The following is a 21566-nucleotide window of genomic DNA, read 5'->3' as shown; positions in this document are numbered from 1 at the left end:
TTGAATACCTGTGCAGTCACAGCAGGATATATCTTTTCAGTATCCTTAGGTAAGCACACAGACATCCTTAGGTAATGACTGCTGAAAGTAACAGTTGTTATGTTCTAACTTTTGAAAAGTGCTGAATTCAGGAACTTTTAAATTTTACTAAAAATAGTGCTGGCACAATGCACATAATAAATGAGCATCAGTAGTGAATGAATTGCCTGCCAGAAATATTATACTTCCTCTAAGTTCTTAAGTCCTATTTTAAGGACTTTCTTTCCAGATGCGGTACTGTATACAAGGAAAGGACGAAAGGGATTATATTCAATATTTTTACTGCAAAAGTAATATCCTTCTAGTAAATATGACCCCCCTATATATTTACAATAAAATGTGTGAAGAAGAGATGCACTATCTCTAGTTAAGCTACATTTATGGGATTATCAGTGCAGAAGGTATAAATCCTGCCAGCTCTTTGGTCCCAATTCTACTGTCAGTTCTGCAAAATAGCTACTGTGTCAAGTTCCACTCTTTCTGATGAAATTAAAACTAACTGGGTGCCCAAGACACTAATTGAATAGGGCACAGCCCCATTTTATCACATTCCACACATCATAGATAATAAATGTAACAAAAGGGTAGGCAGAAAAGACTTAAGAGAAGGAAGGAGAGAAGCTTTTAGATGATCTGTAGTGAATTTCCTATGAGAGTGCAAAAGAGGAAAAGGCAGCTCAGCAACAGAAGTACTGAAGGCCTAAGTTTTGTCTAGACTGCAAATCTGTTGCAAGATTCAGGGAAAATTATTATGTCCCTCATGTTTCCAGATACAAGCAAAATCTCTACCAAGTGTGAATCACTATCAATATGTTAACTCCATCCTCTTTTAGGCAAGCTGCAGAAGACAATTAAACCAACACAGAACTAATGCAAGTGTATAATACTTCAGTTAAAAATCTTTTACTTGCTTTTCCTGTATCCCCACTTCCCCTGTTAAGCTACACTCTTCTTTCTTTCGCTTGTACAACCTAAGGACAGCCCTGCTTTATCTCGTGCCTCTTTTGACTAACAAGAGATGCTGTACCAAAATTATCTAAAAAGAACTCATCCATAAGTTATGATTTCCATAAACTAAAAACTGTGTACTAATATATTTTTAGCTAACTTCAAATTTTATCCTTAAAGTTACTTGTTCCTAATATAAAAATACCTTGTCAGAACCATTCTGAAGGCCAGATGAAAGTTGGCTTTATCATCCAATAGCAGTTTAGCTGTATCTTTCAAATAAGTACTGAGCACTTAGCAGTTTATGTCTTTCACACATGCTCAGAATCTAATGTACTTAAAAAGTCCTAGGTTGCTTCAAACAAAAGAGAAATTAAATTAATTTAGTTTTATGAAAGATGTTGTAATTACAGTCCAAGTCCTAGCTGACAGAATGCATACAGCATTACATCCTTACATCCTACAAAACATGCAGATCTAATTAATGCTTTAGAAACAGCAATATCCTTTATTCCAGTGCCTGCATGCAAACTCTAGAATTTCTTCTGAGGCAGCTTAGGAGCTAATTATGTGTGCATATGTATAGCAGGGGGGTGTAGCTCATACTCCCTATGATGTTGACAGAGAGGTACCTCATCATACTGTCTATGTTTATTAGTATTGCAGTAGAGCAAGCATCACAAGTCTCTAAGCATACGACACGAGATAATTTTACTCCCAACAGCCATCAATTGGACTACAGTAGTTTGTCTGACTCCAGACTGGGCTGGATTTGAACAGCTGCTGTAGAAATTAAAGACTATATCCAATTATTAACTCAATGAACCATCAGAGCCCCTGAAAACAGCAAACAAATGTCTAGCTTCAATTAAAAATCAGATTCAGACTATGCCTGCTAACAAGAAAATGCAGTAGCTCTCTGAAAACAAGATTTCTATCATCAGATTACCTGCGCAACCTTTCCTTTCCTGTTGTGTACATGTCTTGTGAGTGTAAACAAATGCTCTTCATTTTGTTGGTGTTTTTTGTAGCACCTGGCACAATAAGCCTTTATTTTTTAGCCAAGTCTGAAAGCATTGCTGTAACGCAAACACTAATGAAAACATAACAGAAAAGGAGAGCCAAGTCTTGCTGAAAAATACCTCTGACTGAAGCACAACAGGGGCCTTTAAAAGATCAAATTATCCAACTACGGAAATTAAAAAAAAATTGCAAAATTCAAAGAGCAAGACAAACGTAAGACAGCAGAATATGCACCTAAAGACAACAAAAGATTTGTTCCTGTATTCTATTTTCTTCCAGAAAGAAGACAAATAGAACAGCCTGAAACCACCCTTTTGAAATTACTGAAGGCAACTTTAAAACGTAAAGAGTTTTCATATGATGTTAATTCAGAATATCACTGTAGTCCCAATAACAGATCATACGTTTAAACCTCTAAAAAAAGGATTACTGAACAACCGTTTCAAACTCATATTGTTTATCAGGCCAGTTAATAGAAAGTTCAGATCTTGATAAAACTATCCGATACAATCCAATCAAAAGGCACCCTGACTTCTTGGAAACATGTACCAGCCACCTTCCTTCATGACACAGTCCTCTCCCAGTAATGGCTAAACTCAAAGGGAAGAAGATGATGATTTTCCAAGGAGTAAAGCATTACTAGCTCAAGTGAAGTGCTATGAAGGCATGTGTTGAATTGCCTAATCAAAAACTTGTATTTCTTCCCCTCATTTTATTCAGAGTTTGACCTTTGTGATTTCTCCCGAGTTTCACCAGGAGATTTCCACACAAATTGAGACATATCTGGTCATAACCACCAACAATACACTACACAGTTTTTATCTAAATGGTGTCTAAATTATAAGTACTTCAAATCCAAATCTAAGTCCAGGCCTATTCCACATGGGTTTATGCTTGAATATCAATACATTTCTCATCTCAGAGCAATAAACAGAGATTGCTCCAAGTTGTCAATGTCAAGGAAAGACTGAGAGTGCCCACAGAGGGTGATCACAGCTGCTTTTGTTGTTGTTCGATCTTAGAGATGAATGATAAGCATGAATGTCAAACTTGAAGTCAAACCCTTCCTAAATCCAGGGACGTTCAGAAAGTTTTTTGATATAAACCAACTCTGTTTTGAACCACTAAACTAAACTGCAGTGCAAAGATTTTAAAAAAAAAAAAAAAAGGCATTTGAGATTATAAAAATAATTTTAAAAATATATAGTATTTACTTAAAAATACATAGTATTTACTTAAATTATTTTATACACAGCAATGCCTGCTTGGGTGCAAGCTTCTGTATTGCACTGAGTCACAGGGAGACATTGAATAACTAACCTGGGTACCTGCAGTATGTTTTTTATACACATATTCTATATTAATTCTTCAGAAGTTATCACATTGTCTCTTGATTAGGGTTTATGCTCCAAGTCACTCAGTGGGAAGGGTCTCCTGACAGTTTTCCTGCTGCCCAGATGATTGTCAAAACTCAGCAGTTTCATCATATTGATGAGGTATGAAAAGAGAGAGCATTAGATACATCAAGAAACATAACATGTACTGAGAAACCAGTAACAACGATGAACTCTTTGTTCTCTAATGAGAGTGGACAAAGTTCATGTGCTCCATTGTTGTAACAATCACTGTTAACAGGAAAAATGTCACATGGTGCCATTTTTTGTTCTCTTTGTGATCTTTGTTACAGCAGCAGTTTATCAGAACTCTGGAAACCTCATCCTCTTTGTCCTGCGAGACAGAATATCACTGCTATTTCCACAGTCCAAAACCACCTTACAACTAGCCTAAAAAATTCTGTTTTCCTCTCAGATAACACAAGTACCTAAACTTCAAAGATAAAATGCTGACTACTGTTTAGGAGGTGCTGAATATAACGCATACCACAAACCTGGTATGTATTTACCCTGCAGACTTATCTCTCTAGTGCGGCTATGCGGCAACATTTTATTTTTCTGTCAAGTGTAACTAAATGAGGAATTAAAGCATCTTTACTGAGGTTGTAAAAAATTTATAGCACTACAAAAGGTAAAACTATTGCTGTTATTCCCTGTTCTGCAACAAACTAATTGTCTTATTGCTGTAGTTTCTCCCTATGAGAATTTTTAACTCTAGGAAGAAAGTATGATTCCTTCTTACATATGGATGGATACACATCACTTTTTAAAAAATTTCTTGTGATTATACATCACATTTGCCAAACTTGCTTATATAACCTTACATTAAACGTCTTAATGAACCACGCTATAGGCTTACAGAAGTACTCTGCTAATGACTATCAGCCTGCAGACTGGCTAAAAGAATGTCGCACATCTATAAATCCCTAAATCCATGATGAAGCAATCAAGTGACATATCCAGAAACACACACTTAAAATCCATCACATTATCTCAGGCTTGCCAGTGACTATGAGGCAGAACAATGGAAGGAGTGATCATTGTAATAAGCAGCAAATTTATCAAGGAGAAAAAAATATGATTAGTCAATTGAAATCAGCTACTGTGACACCTGACACTCTCCAAAGGGGTATGTCCACTGTAGCTGCTGCATGCAGAGATTGGTAGGAGTTACTGGTAGCTGAAGGTCTGGAACCTAACAAGGTCCAAGTACAAAAATTATTTCATATGGCAATTACTCTAGCGTGTATTATAGTCCAAAATACGCAGGAATAAAATGTCAGCTAATTAAGGATAAACAAGGAAAGATGGTGCTACTTTGTAAAAATGCTGACTTCCCATAATATTTATCTACACATAAAGGAGAAGAACTCCATACTCGGAAAATACTGCATCTGCTACTAAGGAAAAGCTAAAAAGCTAACTTGTTCCCTGTTAGCTGATCCAGTCAGCTCAGTAATGTTTCACTGACTATATTGTGGGTTTTTTCAAGTTCTGAGTATGTGCATTCAACACTGAGAAAACAGGCATGACAGAGACACAGGATCAAGCCTTATCTTCTTCCCTGGAATGCTCCGTACAGCTGAACCTGTGGTGTTAACCCACAACCCTTCAAGCTTCTGATTACTCATGCCTCTGAATTACTGCTACTTTCATACATGTAAGTAATTTTGACTTTTTTTTTTACAGAATATTTACATATGGAAACATACCAAAACAAAATTGTATGCAGACACTCAGGTGTCTGAAATTACATATTATGCTCACTAGGTTTTACATTTTATTTACAGTATCTCAGTCTGAATGGAATGTCTTCTAAAATTGCTATTTAAGGTAACATTGGTTTTGGTTATTTACCAAAACCTGTAAATACAGTAAAACATAACTGTGATGTGTATTAGGGTATATACTATGGAATATAAATTTAAAATATTGATTTATTTTATTTTTGCAGAGTAATAAAAACCAGAATTGAATCTGGTAAACACCAGAACTATTGAGTACAGAATAAATTTCCCCCACGACTACCACAGATCCAGCTCCACTGGAAACCAGTGACAAAGTACTAGAACAGACCAAGCACTGGCAACCCCCAACCTCCTAAGTAAAACATTAAAACTTGCTTCAAAAAAGAGTAGGTGAATTGGTTTGGGGGTTTTTTTGTTTGTTTGTTTTAAACACCCCAGCTCCTGATTTACAATCTACTGTTGCTGTTGCTACTGCTAGTACTGGAGTGCTGAACCGGCTAAGTTTGCTTATTCAAAAGTTGTCCCTGCAGGGCTTTTTGTCTGCCTATTTGTATTTTTCAAGACAGTTCAAGTTCATCTGGAACATCTTTGAGATTAATGTCACCTTGCCTGCGGTTAGATTTCTTGCTGAATTTGCTCTCTTCCAATCATCCCTTCAGGACTTGCAAAAAAAAAACCAAACACCCAAAACAAACCCCAAAACCCAACCAAATAAAATCAAGAAAAAGGATTGAGCTCTGGTACAATATTTTCTTACACTTGCAGTTTTACGAATTTTATGCCTAACTTAACTAAAATGCTCCACTACAGTAAGAAAATAAGTAAAAGTCTGTCTTTTATCTACCTCAATTCCCTCCCAGGTAAGTTCTAGTTCCAGTTTTGCTGTTCATAAATCACTCTTACTTTAGCATAATGGGCTTTAAAAACAAATATTTGCTGATAATTTGAGAAAGGTCACTTATATTGTTCAGCAGTGTTTGGCATGAGCAAACTTAAGTCTGAAATACATTCGCTGAGCAGGAAGCAAATTCAGTCAACTCTCCTCCTTAGTAAGGATTTATCAGATTAATTAAAAAATTACGATGCATAACCTAATCACAACGTAATTTACATTTCCTCAAAGTTAAAGTAATAATATTACAGTGGTTGATTAATGAAATAGACCGTGTTTCAATCTAGGAACTTTCTAATTGCCCTTAGTGCTAAAATAAGTATATCTAACAGGAATCAATCAGATAGACAGATTTCTTGAAATACAACTGCAATTACAATTACATAATATTGCTGTCACCATTAACTGAATGTATTTTAATAAACCCACCAAAATATTTAATTCACAAAACCCATGGTAGACCTATATGGCACACCTCACCTATGCCACTCCTCAGCTGGGCTAATGAGCTCAAGAAGCCTGTACTGCTGTATACTGTACTGCTTCCGCTAGCTCAAGACCGCTCATTCACAACTAGTTTGTGTTCCTCTGTACAGCACTGTAGTGTGTCACAATCATATCCTTACAGAAACAAAGGCAGTTTAGCAAAAAAGAGAGCACAGACTCCATAGCATTTGCCAAAACTAGTGTATGTTCTACATGAATCACGTAACACTTGTATGATGCACCAATGTCCACACAATGGACATTCAACAGTTTAATGAGCACACACATGAACCCATATATGCTACAAAGCCCTCAAAACACACCACTGAATGAAATGAGATACCCGTACCCTGAGAGAACCTCACTTTGTGTTGGCTTCAGAAAATAAGTCCTTCCTCTCATTTACTTCAGAAGAGATCTGACCATGGCTACACAAAGTTCATAGCTTCTTTACACATAACCAATCATTCTCCAGTAACCAGAAAATGTAGGCTAATGTAATTCTATAAGCACCATAAAAACATGGACTCGTGTACATGCATGTTCAGATGCCAGCACCATATACATCTGCTTCACATGATCCCTGCTTGTTTTAATTATATAGTAACATTTTCTCCAAACCAAATATCAGAAGATGCCTGGCTGCAGAACAACTACATCCTCCATTCTATTTTAGAAAAATGTAAATAAGTTATATAATATCTGATGACATATTGCATACCTGGTGACAGTTTGTTAATAATATCTCTAAAATACTTGGAGAACAAAACTGAAAATCAATCCTTAAGAAACACTTTGCCCACTGGGATCAAATTTATATGACATATTGTATGCCCATTTAATAATTCCCAAGAACCCCTTCTAAAGCTAGGATATAATGAAACCGAACACATTTTTATAGCTGTTGAGGCTTAACCCCAGCCAGCAACTAAGTACCACACAGCTGCTCACTCATTCCCCCCTCCCCCCGCAGTGGAACGGGGGAGAGAATCAGGAAGAAAAAGGTAAAACTTGTGGGTTGAGAAAAGAACAGTTTAATAGAACAGAAAGAAGAATAAGAAACTAATAATGATAACAATAACAGTAATAAAATGACAATAACAATAATAAAAAAGATTGGAATATACAAAACAAGTGATGCACAATGCAATTGCTCACCACTCACCTACCGATGCCCAGTTAGTCCCCGAGCAGCGATCCTTCCCAGGCCAACTCCCCCCAGTTTACATACTGGGCATGACATGACATGGTATGAAATACCCCTTTGGCCAGTTTGGGTCAGCTCTTCTGGCTGTGTCCCCTCCCAGCTTCTTGTTGCCCTTCCAGCCTCCTTGATGGCTGGGCATGAGAAGCTGAAAAATCCTTGACTTCGTCTACGCACTACTTAGCAACAACTGAAAACATCAGTGTGTTATCAACATTTTTCTTGTACTGAACCCAAAACATAACACTATACCAGCTACTAGGAAGAAAATTAACTCTATCCCAGCTGAAACCAGGACAATAGCCCACCTATAACCTCTTTAGAAAACAGATTTACAGCAGATATTAAAGCATTAAGTTCTAATGTCATAAATTGCAAGATATCACTGTTTTCAAAACTCTTTAAAAGAACTGACTTCAAGACATAGGAAAACAGATATGCTGTTGTTTCACAGAAAGAGAAGCAGACCTAAAGCCACAAAATGTTATAATGAAGGATATAGTTAGTGCTTGCTGAAAGCATCCTAACTACTATTTTCCTGTACCTATATAGCTGGCACTCAATTCTTTACCGTTTTTCCAGAATTTTCCCCAACAGCAAATCCTTTACACTGCATAAACTAAAGCTATTTTTAGTGATTGTCAGATTTGACGACTACAAATCTCTGTAGTTATTGTATCTTCCTCTTCTTGCATATAATCTCTCAATTAAAACAAATGTGTCCCCAAAGATCTTTAAAGAAGGGGCTGAATTAACAAACTGTTTAAGTGAACCAGAAGCAAGCCAATCCCTTATGAATACAGAGTCTGTAATTAGCCAAAATGCTCCATTTTGCTGCTCTTCACAGTGAGGCTGAGGTTCAATAAAAATTAAACACTGATGCAGGCAAGGCATTCCCATGGGGCTCACATATATTAATACATTACCACTCACCGGTTGCTTTATGTCAAAGAAACTGGGACACAACTTGAAATTGGCTGGCTGCCTATTTGATAAATTGGAAAGCTATTGGTGATAGGTATTTTCTTGTATTTTCATACCCCTAGCGTCATAAACAGACTAAGTACTTAAATGAGGCTCCTCACAGTCACATGCTCATAATGGTGCCAAACAGATACAACTCAGGTTCTGACTGATCATCACAGATTCTGCATGGAGTCACAGTTATACCTTTGGATCACCCCAAACCAATAATCCCTAGCACTGGTTTCCCAAAACCTCTAAGGATGAGGCCATCAGTTTCCTAAAAACATATCTGAATTTAGTTCTTAGCTTGATTAGGATGCAATCAGCAGTCCACACTTCAGTGATAACCTTTTTAAGCAAAAACGAGAATAATTTAGGTGGCTTCATTACTACTCTGATGATGGCAATTTATAGAAACTTGAATATATAGAATAAAATAGTTCAGAACTATGATTATTTTGACTTCAATAGGACAGAGTAAGGAGAACAATGAGTGTTTACAAACTCTCTTTCAAGCTACAGATGACTAACCCATGAATGTATCAATCCTACAATTTATCAGCTCTTTCAAATCCCTGAGAAACTGAAGCACTCAGTATCTCTCTTGTGTCAAGTTAAAATAAATACTGTATTAACTTTTCTATTCAACCAATTAAAGAACTTAAACATTAAATATGTAGCCAATAAAATGTTTAGTTTATCAAATAGTAAGCCACTGTTTGAAAAAAGGGTATTTCTAAAGCCTGTACTACAATATCATCAGTTGATGGGACTATAAAAGCACCTTAAGCTGCAACTGCAAAATGATTCACCACCTTTGAAAATCATGTTCCAAAATGAATGGACTGATGTTCTGAAGTTTCACTTCTTATCCAGAAATCCTCTATTATGTTAACCTTTCGTAATTTGTCTTACTTTGTCCTTACAAGGTCATCATAACTTCCACTTCTGCAGCAGAATCCAGCCTTTCATCAATGGAGTGTGAGGATCATTCGAAGAGAAAATGAATGCACATCACCACTGGATGGCTTTAATTCTCATAAACGTCACAAATTCTAGGCTAGTTTACGCTTACCTTTCGCAGGAGGAAGCAAATACGCTCAATATTTCTCAGCCGCTCTCTCTGTCAAGAAAAAGTGGGAAAAAGGTAGGAGATTAGCTGATGTTATAAATTAAAGACAATATATTACAATTACAATGGGTCAAGATCATAATTAATGGCTGTAGGGAAGCAACATATTATTAATCTGAAATTATAGTATTCACTTCTTACCTACTGCTTGCAAGCCAAATGATTTACCCATTGTCATGGTTTTAATGCCAGCCAGCAACTAAGCACCATGCAGCCGCTTACTCATTGTCCCCCACCCAGTGGGATGGGGGAGAGAATCAGGAGGAAAAAACCCATAAAACTCATGGGTTAAGATAAAGACAGTTTAATAGAACAGAAAGGAAGAGAATAATAATGATAATACTAATAATAATAAAATGGCAATAATAATAATAAAAGGATTGGAACATACAAAACAAGTGATGCACAGTGCAATTGCTTACCACCTGGCAACTGATGTCCAGTTAGTTCCTGAGCAGTGATCTCCCCTGCCAGGCCAACTCCCCCAAGTTTACATACTGGGCATGATGTCACATGGTATGGAATACCCCTTGACCAGTTTGGGTCAGCTCTCCTGGCTGCATCCCCTCCTTACCTCTTGTGCCCCTCCAGCCTTCTTGCTGGCTGGGCATGAGAAGCTGAAAAAACCTTGACTTAGTCTAAACACTACTTGGCAACAACTGAAAACATCAGTGTGTTATCAACATTCTTCTCATACTGAATTCAAGACATAACACTATACCAGCTACTAGGAAGAAAATTAACTTTATCCCAGCTGAAACCAGGACACCCATTAAGTTCCAGTAAGTTATTTTTTTATCTGTTACTGGGTGTAACAATATAAACTGGGGATTCAAGTCTGTGTTAGCCTTGAGCCAGAGGCTGCAACTTTTAAGTCAGCATTTGTGGCTCTATCCAATGGGGCCAATCAATACCACAGAGACTTGGTCTTGCATTTTCAGGTACTCAGCCTCTGGTTTCAAGATAATTCTGAATGGGAAAAACAACTATGGAGTTAGTATGGCAGCCCTTTCTCTATCACTAAGAGGGTGCCTGAGCAACATGTGATATTAGAATTTAACCCATTAGTGAAGAATATCCGAAATGTCCTAGAAATGCCACTTTAAACAACAGATGCATTCATAAATACTGAAAGTCACTGTAATTAAGCACTGTAACTCAAAAGATGCTCTAAGCTTGATTCACAGAAAGACAACAAGTCAAAGACAGGTTCTCTTAAATGGCTCATAATGAGAAATTCACTAGTAAAATCAGATTTCACTCTGCATAACCCCATCACTAGAATTACTGTGAAAGATCCTACTGTTGGCTACACTGCAGAAGGCAGAGTGAATTTGTTGTCTTCAGAAGACTATCTGGTAAAATTTTCATTTAGACATGGGAAAAAATATTCTGAACAATGACCTTTTTTAAACGGGTAATGTAATATACCAATATGAGAAGCCAACTCTCCGTAGACTTTTTGCTTTTCAAACATTTTAAATTTGCTCCAAGTTTGAGGTTTATTTTTATTCTCCAAAGAAATGTCTCTTTTCCTTTCCTGTCTCCAAGTGTAAGCCATTTTTAACAAAAGTATCATTTTGGAAAGACAATGAGACAGTGGCAGCTTGACAGGCACCAGACAAATAATTCGCAGTACTGCCATTGGTTTTGCCTCTGATTTCTTCTTATTTCAGCCTTCTCTTGTCAAAAAGGCTCTTTCCTCTATCATGAAAACGTTGTGGAAGACACATGAGTAAACATCAGACATTCTTATGGTGCAATAAAGAAAACTACCCCACCAAATAAATGGAAAATGGGCATGAGCAACTATGCATAGGGAAAAAGGAAAATACACTGGACCAAAGACATAAGAAATACTTGCTAAAAAATCTTTCTTTTATGTCAATATAAAAGGCATCAACATGTATATAGTGCAGAAGAATGCAATCTGAGATTATTGCTTGAGTTATCATAGAAAGTTTCATAGAAGAGAGTCAAATATGTCAACTGATCACAGAATACTTTTCTGTGTTGTACTGGAAACTCTACGATTAACTTTTTGATTACACCACTAATGTGATTGAAACACAGACTTATTAACTTCTTTTATCCTGGAGACCAATTCCATTACCGTTTGAAAATAAGAAGAAATTATCTCCATGGAGCATCTTACAAGTTTCAGGAGGAGAACAAATTACTGGAATTTGCTATATATAAATACACATTTCTTGTGTGCAGTTCTCATGATGGGAAGTAAAAACAGATGAAGTGAATTCAAAATCAGATTATTTTCAGTAAATTCAAAACCAGATTACTTCCATTGAAGTCCTCTATGGGATTTCTTCATATAATTTCTTTCTTCTGTTCTTATTCTTTGCTTATGTGTTAGTGAACAGTAAACAAGATTTCTTGTTTGAAGATTCATGTAAAGATTACACTTAAAATCACCAGTAGTCTAAGCAGTACCACAAATCCTCTGCTGAGTTATGAAACAAGGTTAAATGGCAAAGTACTAGCTACTGAATCTGGTTATCATTTGTAGGCAATTCAGTAACTTGATACTCTGTAGAGATCAAATTCAGCACCTGTCATAATCATTGTAATTCCCAGTGAGATGACGGGAGCCAAGTTCTGCTCTCAGTTCTGGTGGTACAAATCTCATGCATGTTTAACTGTAGTCAGCTAAATCACCCTAGATTACAGCTTTAATTAACAGAAGAATTTTCATATGCTTAAATCTGGGTTGCATTTTGGTTCATTAGATAAAACTGACTTTACAGTCCCAGGGTGATATTTAACCTTTTCCATAGCAGATGCAGCAGAATGTGTTATTTACTCTTAAAGCACAGGAGAATTTAGAGCCCTGCCATGGGACAGAGGTCTAGGAATGCACCTCTTAGCAAATGCCTTCAAGCTTTTGACTCATTGATACAGACAGTATGGGAGAAGGTGGCCATCCCATGCTTGAACACAGAGAAAGCAGAGAAAGCACATTATTTCAAAAAGGAAAATTTGTGCCACAGAATGAAAAGATAAAAAGAAAGCATTGGCATCACATTATATATCCTTCAGGTTTTGAACTTCTAAATTATTTTCCTGCTTCCTTCAGCAAAAAAGGAAAGCTATTAGCATAAAGAGTTGTCATCTGGCTTCCTAAGACTGGCCCAATAAATAATCTTCCAAAATACAGTTGACTTCACAACAGATTCTACATTCATTTCTATACTCATACTTTCACTGACAGTTTAGTGCATCTCCCTTTCTTTAGTAGCTGTTGCTTAGCAAGCCACTGGTTGTACTCACTGCGTGGACTGGGTTGCACTGATCTATTGGGCTTTTGAAGTCTGTCCGAAGTTCATCAAAGGCGATTATCTGAAAAACAATTTTTTTCAAATATTGTAACAAATGCTCATTCAAACACTTATTTTTCCTTTAGGGACTAGTTAGATGCATTGCCTCTCTTCCTCCCCTTCCAGAGAAAGTATGGAAAACAAGCTTCCCCGACACACTCCTTTCAGAACTAACTAGTTAAAACACAACATGGGATACTCCTACATATGACACCTGGAATCCATTAATCTGTCACTCTGTAAAACCGTATCTATAGCCTTCTCAGCATTGTTACTTTCCAGATTTCTTCCCTCATATCAGCTAGAATTCTTTTCTCAAACGTCCAAATGACATAAAACTACTTCACAAACAAATACATCTCCAGACTTGATGGAAAAAGTCATTAGCTGCCTAAAACGTAGACATGCATCAGATATGCTATTCTAGGTTCAATACATACACAACAGCCCCTTTTTATTAGTTGTTAAGCCTACTTCAGATATTAATTCTGAATTAGTATCAGCTTTATTATTATTAAGCCACTATTCATTATCAAGCAAACTCCTCAAAAGGTAAACCACTCTAGAGCAAAACATACCCTTCCTAAATTCTGGCAGGTTTTAGAACCTTACTTCAGACCTCATTAATAGAGAAATGTCTTTTGCTCATGTCCTTTAGTTTCCTCCATTAACTGATGGATTGAGACACACTGGTAATTAGTGCCTGCTTTTAAAGTCCAGCAGATAAAAGTGCCCATAAAAATAATGTTTGATAATGTTTCCTTGGAAAGAAGACAGCTGTAATAACCCTCAGCGTATTTCATTCAAAGATCTCAAAGCATGTTCTTAATTTTATTTTATGTTTGTATTCTAGTAATACCTTTTCTTCTACTTGCTTCACCCAAGGAATGAAAGCTCACTACGACAGGCACCACATAAATAGATGTTAAAAAAATGATTCCTTTTTAGACAATTTACAACCCAGGAAAGTATTTGTTCTCAATAAAAAGATGACGGAAGTACAGGGTAGCAGTCAGGTAATTAGTATATGAGTGCACCATTCTATGACATGTTACAGCATGCCTGCTGCCTAGCTGTTCAAAAAATAACCAACTGAATATCAACACAGACTGGCTGTATAGGTAAAACAGATTCATTTTACAGATATGGAATGCAGGAGCAGAAATACTGAAAATAGCCTATCCATGATTTATATAATAATCTGGTGAGAGGCTTGAGAATAAAACCTAGACCTACAATCCACAAATCTAAGCCCTACTCTGCATCCCACTCTAATGCTGCATTCATCACACTGAAGCACATTTAAAATCAAAAATGTGGCATTTTAAAAGAGTACTCTACAGAATTCAATTTATTCAGCTATGACAAGTCAATGTACCAAAATAAACCACAAAGGGAACTATAAAACATGATTACAAGTGAAGCATTTCTCCCCATGGATACAGTATCTCTACAAGTTAGGAATTAGATCTGCAACAGATGTTTAGACTAAGGTAAAAGAGCAAATCTCAGAAACTGTGAGAGGGTCAGAGTACAGTTGTGAAGAATAAGGTTCATGACACCTCTGTATTTAATACTTCTTGAACAGGTCTTCATATTCCCAAGCTGGGCCAACTGTTAAGAGGGTAACAACCACACAAGTCAGATGCACACACTTGTGTTTGTGATTGGGTATCAACATTGGCACTGACAGCACTGACAAAAAGGGGGAAGGATGGCCCTGTAACAGAGATTAGCCTCAAATATACTACACATTTCGATTTCCTCACTTTTTGCTTTCTCATGTTTTTTTTTAACCAGCATTCCCAACTCTGTAGTCAAAAACCTACTCTTTATTTGCTGGCATGCAATTTATTTTGTTATTCTTGCATTATATCCAAGTGCATTGAAACAAATCTGACAGTATTAAGCACATCATTTTCATGGAACCAGTAAGTGTAAATACAACAGTTTCACAGATAAACCTTTAGGGATGCCTGCTAATTATGAAAATTTTAGAGACATTCCTGCTACACCTGCAAGAAACAGATTGAGGTCTGGTATCAAGCATACAGGATTGAAAGTAAGTTTCTTCATTAAAAGTTTCAGTGTCTCTCTGGAAGGAGGCTGACAAATAAAGCCTCCTCAATTCTTAGTATTTTATTTCATAAAAGTTCCATAATAGTTTATATTTTGTTAAATCTCCAGGAATAGAAATCTAGTGATGACATGAAGATACCTATTTTATTTTATGAAAAAGCACATTCTCACATAAAAGCACATAGTTCTCAGTCACAGTGAAAAACTTGAAGGCATAACATTAGGCAGGCTCACAATTAGAAGGAATATAAAGAAACTCCCAAAGTCATTTGGGGGGTGGGGTTTTGTGGTTTGGGGTTTTTTCTTTTTCTTTTTTTTTTTTTTTTTAAATCTCACAACGTTGTGTGTTCTAATTCTAAAACTGCAATTGAGAAATGATGGAAACAAAGCTGTAGCTTCTTAAGATTGGCGGTTGCTCAAAATACACTACGTAACTGTGCAACAAATTATATTGTATTTCTGAAAATAAGGCTGGGTTGTGCTGCAGCATGGTTTACATAATTAATTAGTAAACATCTTCCTCTTTGAATTATAACTAGCCTTCTGCAGCAGTTTAATGCCCTAGGGCATTGTGTGGCCGGAGTTGCCATTCTTCCCTACAAAAAACAAATAACTCGCTACTTGTTTCTATTAAGTATTTCACAATGCTTTCACAGGAGATGCAGCACTCCGGGCATACTTTACAGAAACAATCTTCCACCCATTTACATTTCAGTTGGATGCAGTACAGCTACTTGTTTCCCATACATCAGCGGACCAGAGTTGCTGAATGCTTTGCCACAGCATCCGGGTATTCTCAAGGTCTGTTTCACCTCCAAAATTGCCACACTTATCAGCAACTTGACAGAGTAGATCATTTAGAGGGAAACAATGTAATAGATCCCAGTCAGGGCACCTCACCACATGAATTGCCATCATTACACCTTTATAAATGAATGTATTTTATAAACTGGTCACTATCTTTTAGTTGTCCAATCTCATTTGATCCAGGGTGGCAATTAAGACTACAAAACATACATTTGCGTGGACATCAGCGACCCCATCTCTCCAAAGGCCACACAATAAGCAGACAGCCGCAAAGAAAAATGACTAGCCTCTAGTCACAAAGCTAAACAGGTAGCTAAGTGGACAGCATTTTGGAAACATGTGCCAGGGACTGATCTTACACAGAGGAGAAGTTTATTTCTTTTAGTAAACATTAACATTGTACACAGCTTCATAGAAAGACAATAAGGACCATTTGATATTTACTTAGGAATGCCAAGGAAAAAAAAAAAATCAAGCTATCTACAAAGCTCTATCAGAAAAAAAAGTGTCATTTTTAGCAATAATTTTTATCATTACTGCACAGTGGGGCCAGGGATTTAATAGGCAATGGATATTGAACTACCTTCTGACTTGGGGAATTTTCCCTGTGATTCCACATTGTGAAACATTGCAGGAATTTTGCTCTGCCACTGCCCTAGCCGTGCTTTTTTTCTGTGATAGACGTGTACTTGTGGCTGTTATCCACCTGACAAAACTAAAGGTTTATGAAAATACTGGTTGCGTCTTCTGGTGATTCACACTATCTACAAATCTCAAAACTCCAAGTATAAGCCAGCAAGGAGTTTGCCCCAGTTTAAACACATACTGAACGGATGAGATTGTGATGACAACGTATGTTTCAGTACAGCTACAACTGCAATGATATTTATAAAATTTGTTTTCATTATCCACACTCTCTGTCCTCATCTCTCCAGACAATAACAGCTTTGAATAATGAAGTATTCGCATAAGATTGAACCTGAATTTTGTTTTCTTCCTATGCTTATACACCCATCAAACTGAAAATTTCACCTATTAATAATAGGAATGAATTATGATCTCTCATTTTTAGGGAAGATACTTTTTTTTTTTTAATCACTAAGCTCTTACAGAAATATACTTTAATTGAGAATGTGATGTTTTAGGGTGGCAGTGGAGTTGGTGTGGGTGTGAATTCAGTGACAGCAAAGAAGTTGGATATTATTGCTTATTGGCATCTCAGGAAAGTTAAGATAAAACAGAACTTGATGACAACCACACTAACCACAGAACAGAACAGTAACACTTAACATATGTTTCCTTGACTCCACCCTGTCAATGCACCACAATCCCATCTTGAGGGAACTGTCTTTAATGGTTCATTTAAACCATTTGTCTACTCCTCCACTCTCTCACACAGCTTTCACAGCACCCATACCAGCAGTTCATAGGCTGTCTGCAAGTCAGCACATGGACAGAAGGTGGACAGGTTTAGGAGCATGTTGTGCTCCAAAACTTCATGCCTGCCCATCAACTGCTGTATAGACGTATTTACTGTCTTTGGGAAATAGTGTTGAATATTTATCATGTTTGAATCATGCTGATGCAAGATGAGCGAGTTACTTTGGATTTTGTTGAGCAAAAGCAGCAAATGACAAAATGTGTGAGTGTCAGTCACAAAAGAATGCAAAAGGACCTGAAATGGAAGATAAGTCACTGCCTTGACACGATGGAGTAAGGGGAGCCCATAGAGAGATGCAGAGAATGGTGACATTAACAAAGTGACAGACTGAGAGCACAGGTTTTGCTACCCAATTCCTATCATGATACGAAAGGAATCTGAACAAGAAATTTAGCTGTGTGGTTGGTGAACATTTTTTCAAGATGGGTGTTCCTCTTTCTCTTCTGGTTGAACTGATCTGGTTCATGCTACCAAGCAATGTAAACACAGCAAGGAAAACCCTTCCCCCTCTGTAAAGGTTCCTCTGAGTTGACCTCTCCATTGTGATCTCCAATGAGAACGGTCATTTCAGCTTAAGTGGCTGTTAGTCACAATACTTTCAATATTCTAGTAATACCCTATAAATCATAAGAGGTGTTAACTGTAAAGTAATTTATTAATGTTACAGTCTGTGATACAGCCCAGAGACCATACATGACATGTCAAGTAATGTAGATGTGTGATTTAAACTGCTTTTTAAGTAAGGTCTTCCTCCCCCTCACCAGGACCATTTTTTGTTAAATTCAGCACTCACAGCATCATAGATGACTGAAACCAGGTCTGAATCAACCTGACAATCTTCTTTTGAGAATATCATAAAGTGCTGACATTAGGCTATAAGAAAAAAATGAAATCAAATTACTGGGAAAAAATTCTGCTTGTGATACTAACAAATCCTGTTATATGATACTAAACTATACATGAGTATACCAGAGAGCAATTTGGCCTACTTTGGTTCATTAGCACAGGAAAAGGATGGAATGCAGGTTGTGCTATGACAGGAAATATTTTTTTTTTTTTACTTGCCAGTGCTTGAGTGTACTGTTCATTATTTGTTTTTACTAAATGTTACTAAACATCTGATGGGCTGGGGTTTTTAAGGCCTTGAAACCAAGAGCTGGCTGCTCAGAGGAAATGGTGTTCAGCTCTCATTTCATATTGTATTGTAATAAATCGATGTCTTCCTACAACACCTTGATTGCCACTAAGCTGCACAGCACAACTTTCACAGCCTCTGAAGGCAGAAAAGACAGAACTTAACTTCTACTGCAAAAAAACCCACAGCCTATTGTTGCACTCTATTACCTACCTGTAGCCCCTCAGAAAAGGGCATCAAATAAATACAAGAAGGTGCAGTGATAGGAAAACATCCAGAATGTGTGTGTATGCACTTTACAACCATTCTATAATTATTACTTAAATAGAAAATGAACTTCATGGAAAGGATGCAGGCTCACAGTTAAGAATATGGACAAAGCCTTTAGACAGAGGGGTTATCAGCTGATTCACATTTTAAAAACACCTGGAGCTGGGTAGACATGCAGCAAAGGAGTAGCTCCCAGATTCCCTTCACAAGTCACTTTCTGTCTTCAGAACAGGAGACAAAAGAGGTTGTTACCGCTCAAGTTAATTTGAAAGAAATTAAACAGGCTAAACACCAGAGGCCAACGCTGCACAGCATCATCATATATGCTGACAGGAAGCTCAAAAACAATCTTTGTTCTAAGTCTTGGGGTTAACTTTCAAACCCTTCAGAAAATATCCAGATCCGTATAACTCTCTGCTTTTCACTTCTTAAAGAGGGAATTTCTATATTCTTATTTTGTACTTACTTAGTAAGATGAGTATTTATGGTGCTCTTCACTCAGGTTCTTAAGACTCGTGGTCTGTACCCAGTATTGTATCTGTACTTAACACAGCTCATGAACATTTCTGGCAAGCCTCAGAGCTGCTTCATGTTCAGGTTCACAAATTCAACCTATGACCCACAGACAGTACAAAACTGTTCATTAAGGTTACAACTGTAACTATAGTAAATTCAGTATTTCAGTGAGCTAGATACTAAAGCGTATTGACTTTAAAATGCTGGAGCTGTGCAGTATTACAAGTTTACAAAGCTGTTCTCACTCATGCCCCCAGTGACTATCTTTCTGGGTGTAAAGAGATCTCCAACAAAGTAATAGTTCTTCATAAAACAAACTACTTCAATTTACTAGGGATCCCAAACGTGTCATAGTACAGATTCACCAATATTTACTTGCTCAGGGGCTGGGGAACATACAGCTGCTCTAATCATTACTATCAGTACTATGTAAACAGAGAAGAAAATGAAGAAATACATACTGGAACTGCAGTACTGGAAGATTTAAGGCAGCAGAAAGTAAAACTTAAGCTACAGTTTGACCAAGAAATCGAAGTCAAAAAACATACAAACTTCCAAGGAAATGTTTTGGGGCTATTTTTGCCTGCTATTTCATCCAGAAAGAATAGCTACCAGTGATCCTGCACACTAGCATTTTGTTAAATAGCACAAACGATCAGATCTTCTTTTTAGTAAGAAGATGATTTGGTGTATATATCAGAGTTTTCAATATAATGTATTTTGTCTGAGTCAGAAGAACAAGTATTTCCAACATTTCCAATAAACTGAAATTCTGAAAGAATTTCCAGATTTAAGATGAAAAGCAAAAATCTGTTCCAACACTACATTTTTGCTTTGGAATTTATTTTAGGTTTAGGCAAATCAGATTACATGACATAGTTCAATATTTCATTGTATTTATTTTGAAGAAAACACACTGCTTAGTAGAGATTGAAACATTTTCTCTTACTTTCTAGATCAAAGAATCTCGTTTGTCCTATAATGAAACAGTAATGCCAGTTAAGTGTTACCATTATATTGTCACTTAATTGTCAACACAGAATTCAAGAAAGAGAACTGAAGGGGACTTCCTGGGCTGTCAGCTTCAGCTTCCTGGGCTGTCAGCTTCAGCCCCCAATTTCTGCAGACACCGCATCAGAAGATCCAAGTGGTAAATAGACCAAGCTTATTTTTAAAACAGGGAGGAGGCATATGATTTCCCTTTTCACTGTTCCATTTGGAAGACAGCACAAACCTGCTGTGAAAGCTGGGAGCCTTCTCCTAACTTTTAAATTTGTTCAGAGATAACACAAGCCATGTATATTATTGGCAAGACTGCTTCATTACAACAGCTACTTAGTAAAATGAGAAAGTTTTATTTTGCTGGAACTTGCATCAAAATTGGCATGACTCCAAAACCATCTGTCTTCAATTCAGCAGAAACTCCATCCCAGCTCATGGTAACTGACATTCATACAAACCCACACATATACACACACAAATCTTATGCATTACAGCCCTTGTATGTGAATTAATAACAGACCTAAACGATGCTGGCACTGAATCTCTACTTCATTTCTTCCTAAAATAGTGGATAACTCTTGGTTGTCTGGAGCTTTTTATACTGACACCTGCCAAGAGCAACTAGATCTAACCAATCCCTTTTTTAAAAAAGTCAAAACCTTTTTCTTGCCAAATTTCTTTAAGAGCCTTTATACACAAGTTCCATGTATCAAATTATCCCTGCATTATTAACCCCTTACTTCTAACAGCAGGGAGAAGGAGGAAGATCCTTATGAACATGAGGAAAGGGCCATGGATAATATGACAGCACAATAATGAATGGCAGAGAAATAAAAAATGGTGAAATAAGGTTCCTGTTTTGGGCTCTCCAGCAGGTTCAGTTCTCTGTGGCTGAGGGGACATCACACTCTCCCCTTGCTGATCTAAGCAAGGACCGAGTCCAAAAAGAACTCTGTGCCTAGTACTGCATCCCAAGAGAAGAAGTTTCTCTGACAAGCAAGTGCAGCAGGAATTTCCTCTGAAGACAACTCAGAAGACAGGGAAATCTACCCAGTCAAGCTATGGCCAAAGAGATAAGAAAAGCTGCTTGCACGCTACCCATATGACTCCATCTTAACAGCTTCAGTTTGATTAGGAACTGATTAAGCAGAG

The 21566-nt window shown here is 37.1% G+C and overlaps 1 protein-coding gene across 1 annotated transcript in view; it reads right to left on the bottom strand.

Moving 5' to 3' along the window:
- The window catches only part of CNIH3 (cornichon family AMPA receptor auxiliary protein 3), a 51863-nt gene that overhangs the window by 12895 nt on the left and 17402 nt on the right, over positions 1-21566 (bottom strand). Inside the window, exons 2-3 of the mRNA XM_049833684.1 lie at positions 13118-13186; positions 9776-9823 (exon numbers count right to left, since the gene is read on the bottom strand). Of these exons, the coding sequence (XP_049689641.1) occupies positions 9776-9823; positions 13118-13186 (117 nt within the window). The remainder of the gene's footprint in view (positions 1-9775; positions 9824-13117; positions 13187-21566) is intronic.

Source organism: Accipiter gentilis, chromosome 30 (genome assembly GCF_929443795.1).
Source record: "Accipiter gentilis chromosome 30, bAccGen1.1, whole genome shotgun sequence".
In the NCBI taxonomy this organism is placed as follows: Eukaryota; Metazoa; Chordata; class Aves; order Accipitriformes; family Accipitridae; genus Astur; species Astur gentilis.
This window is presented reverse-complemented; position numbering and strand designations above follow the sequence as displayed.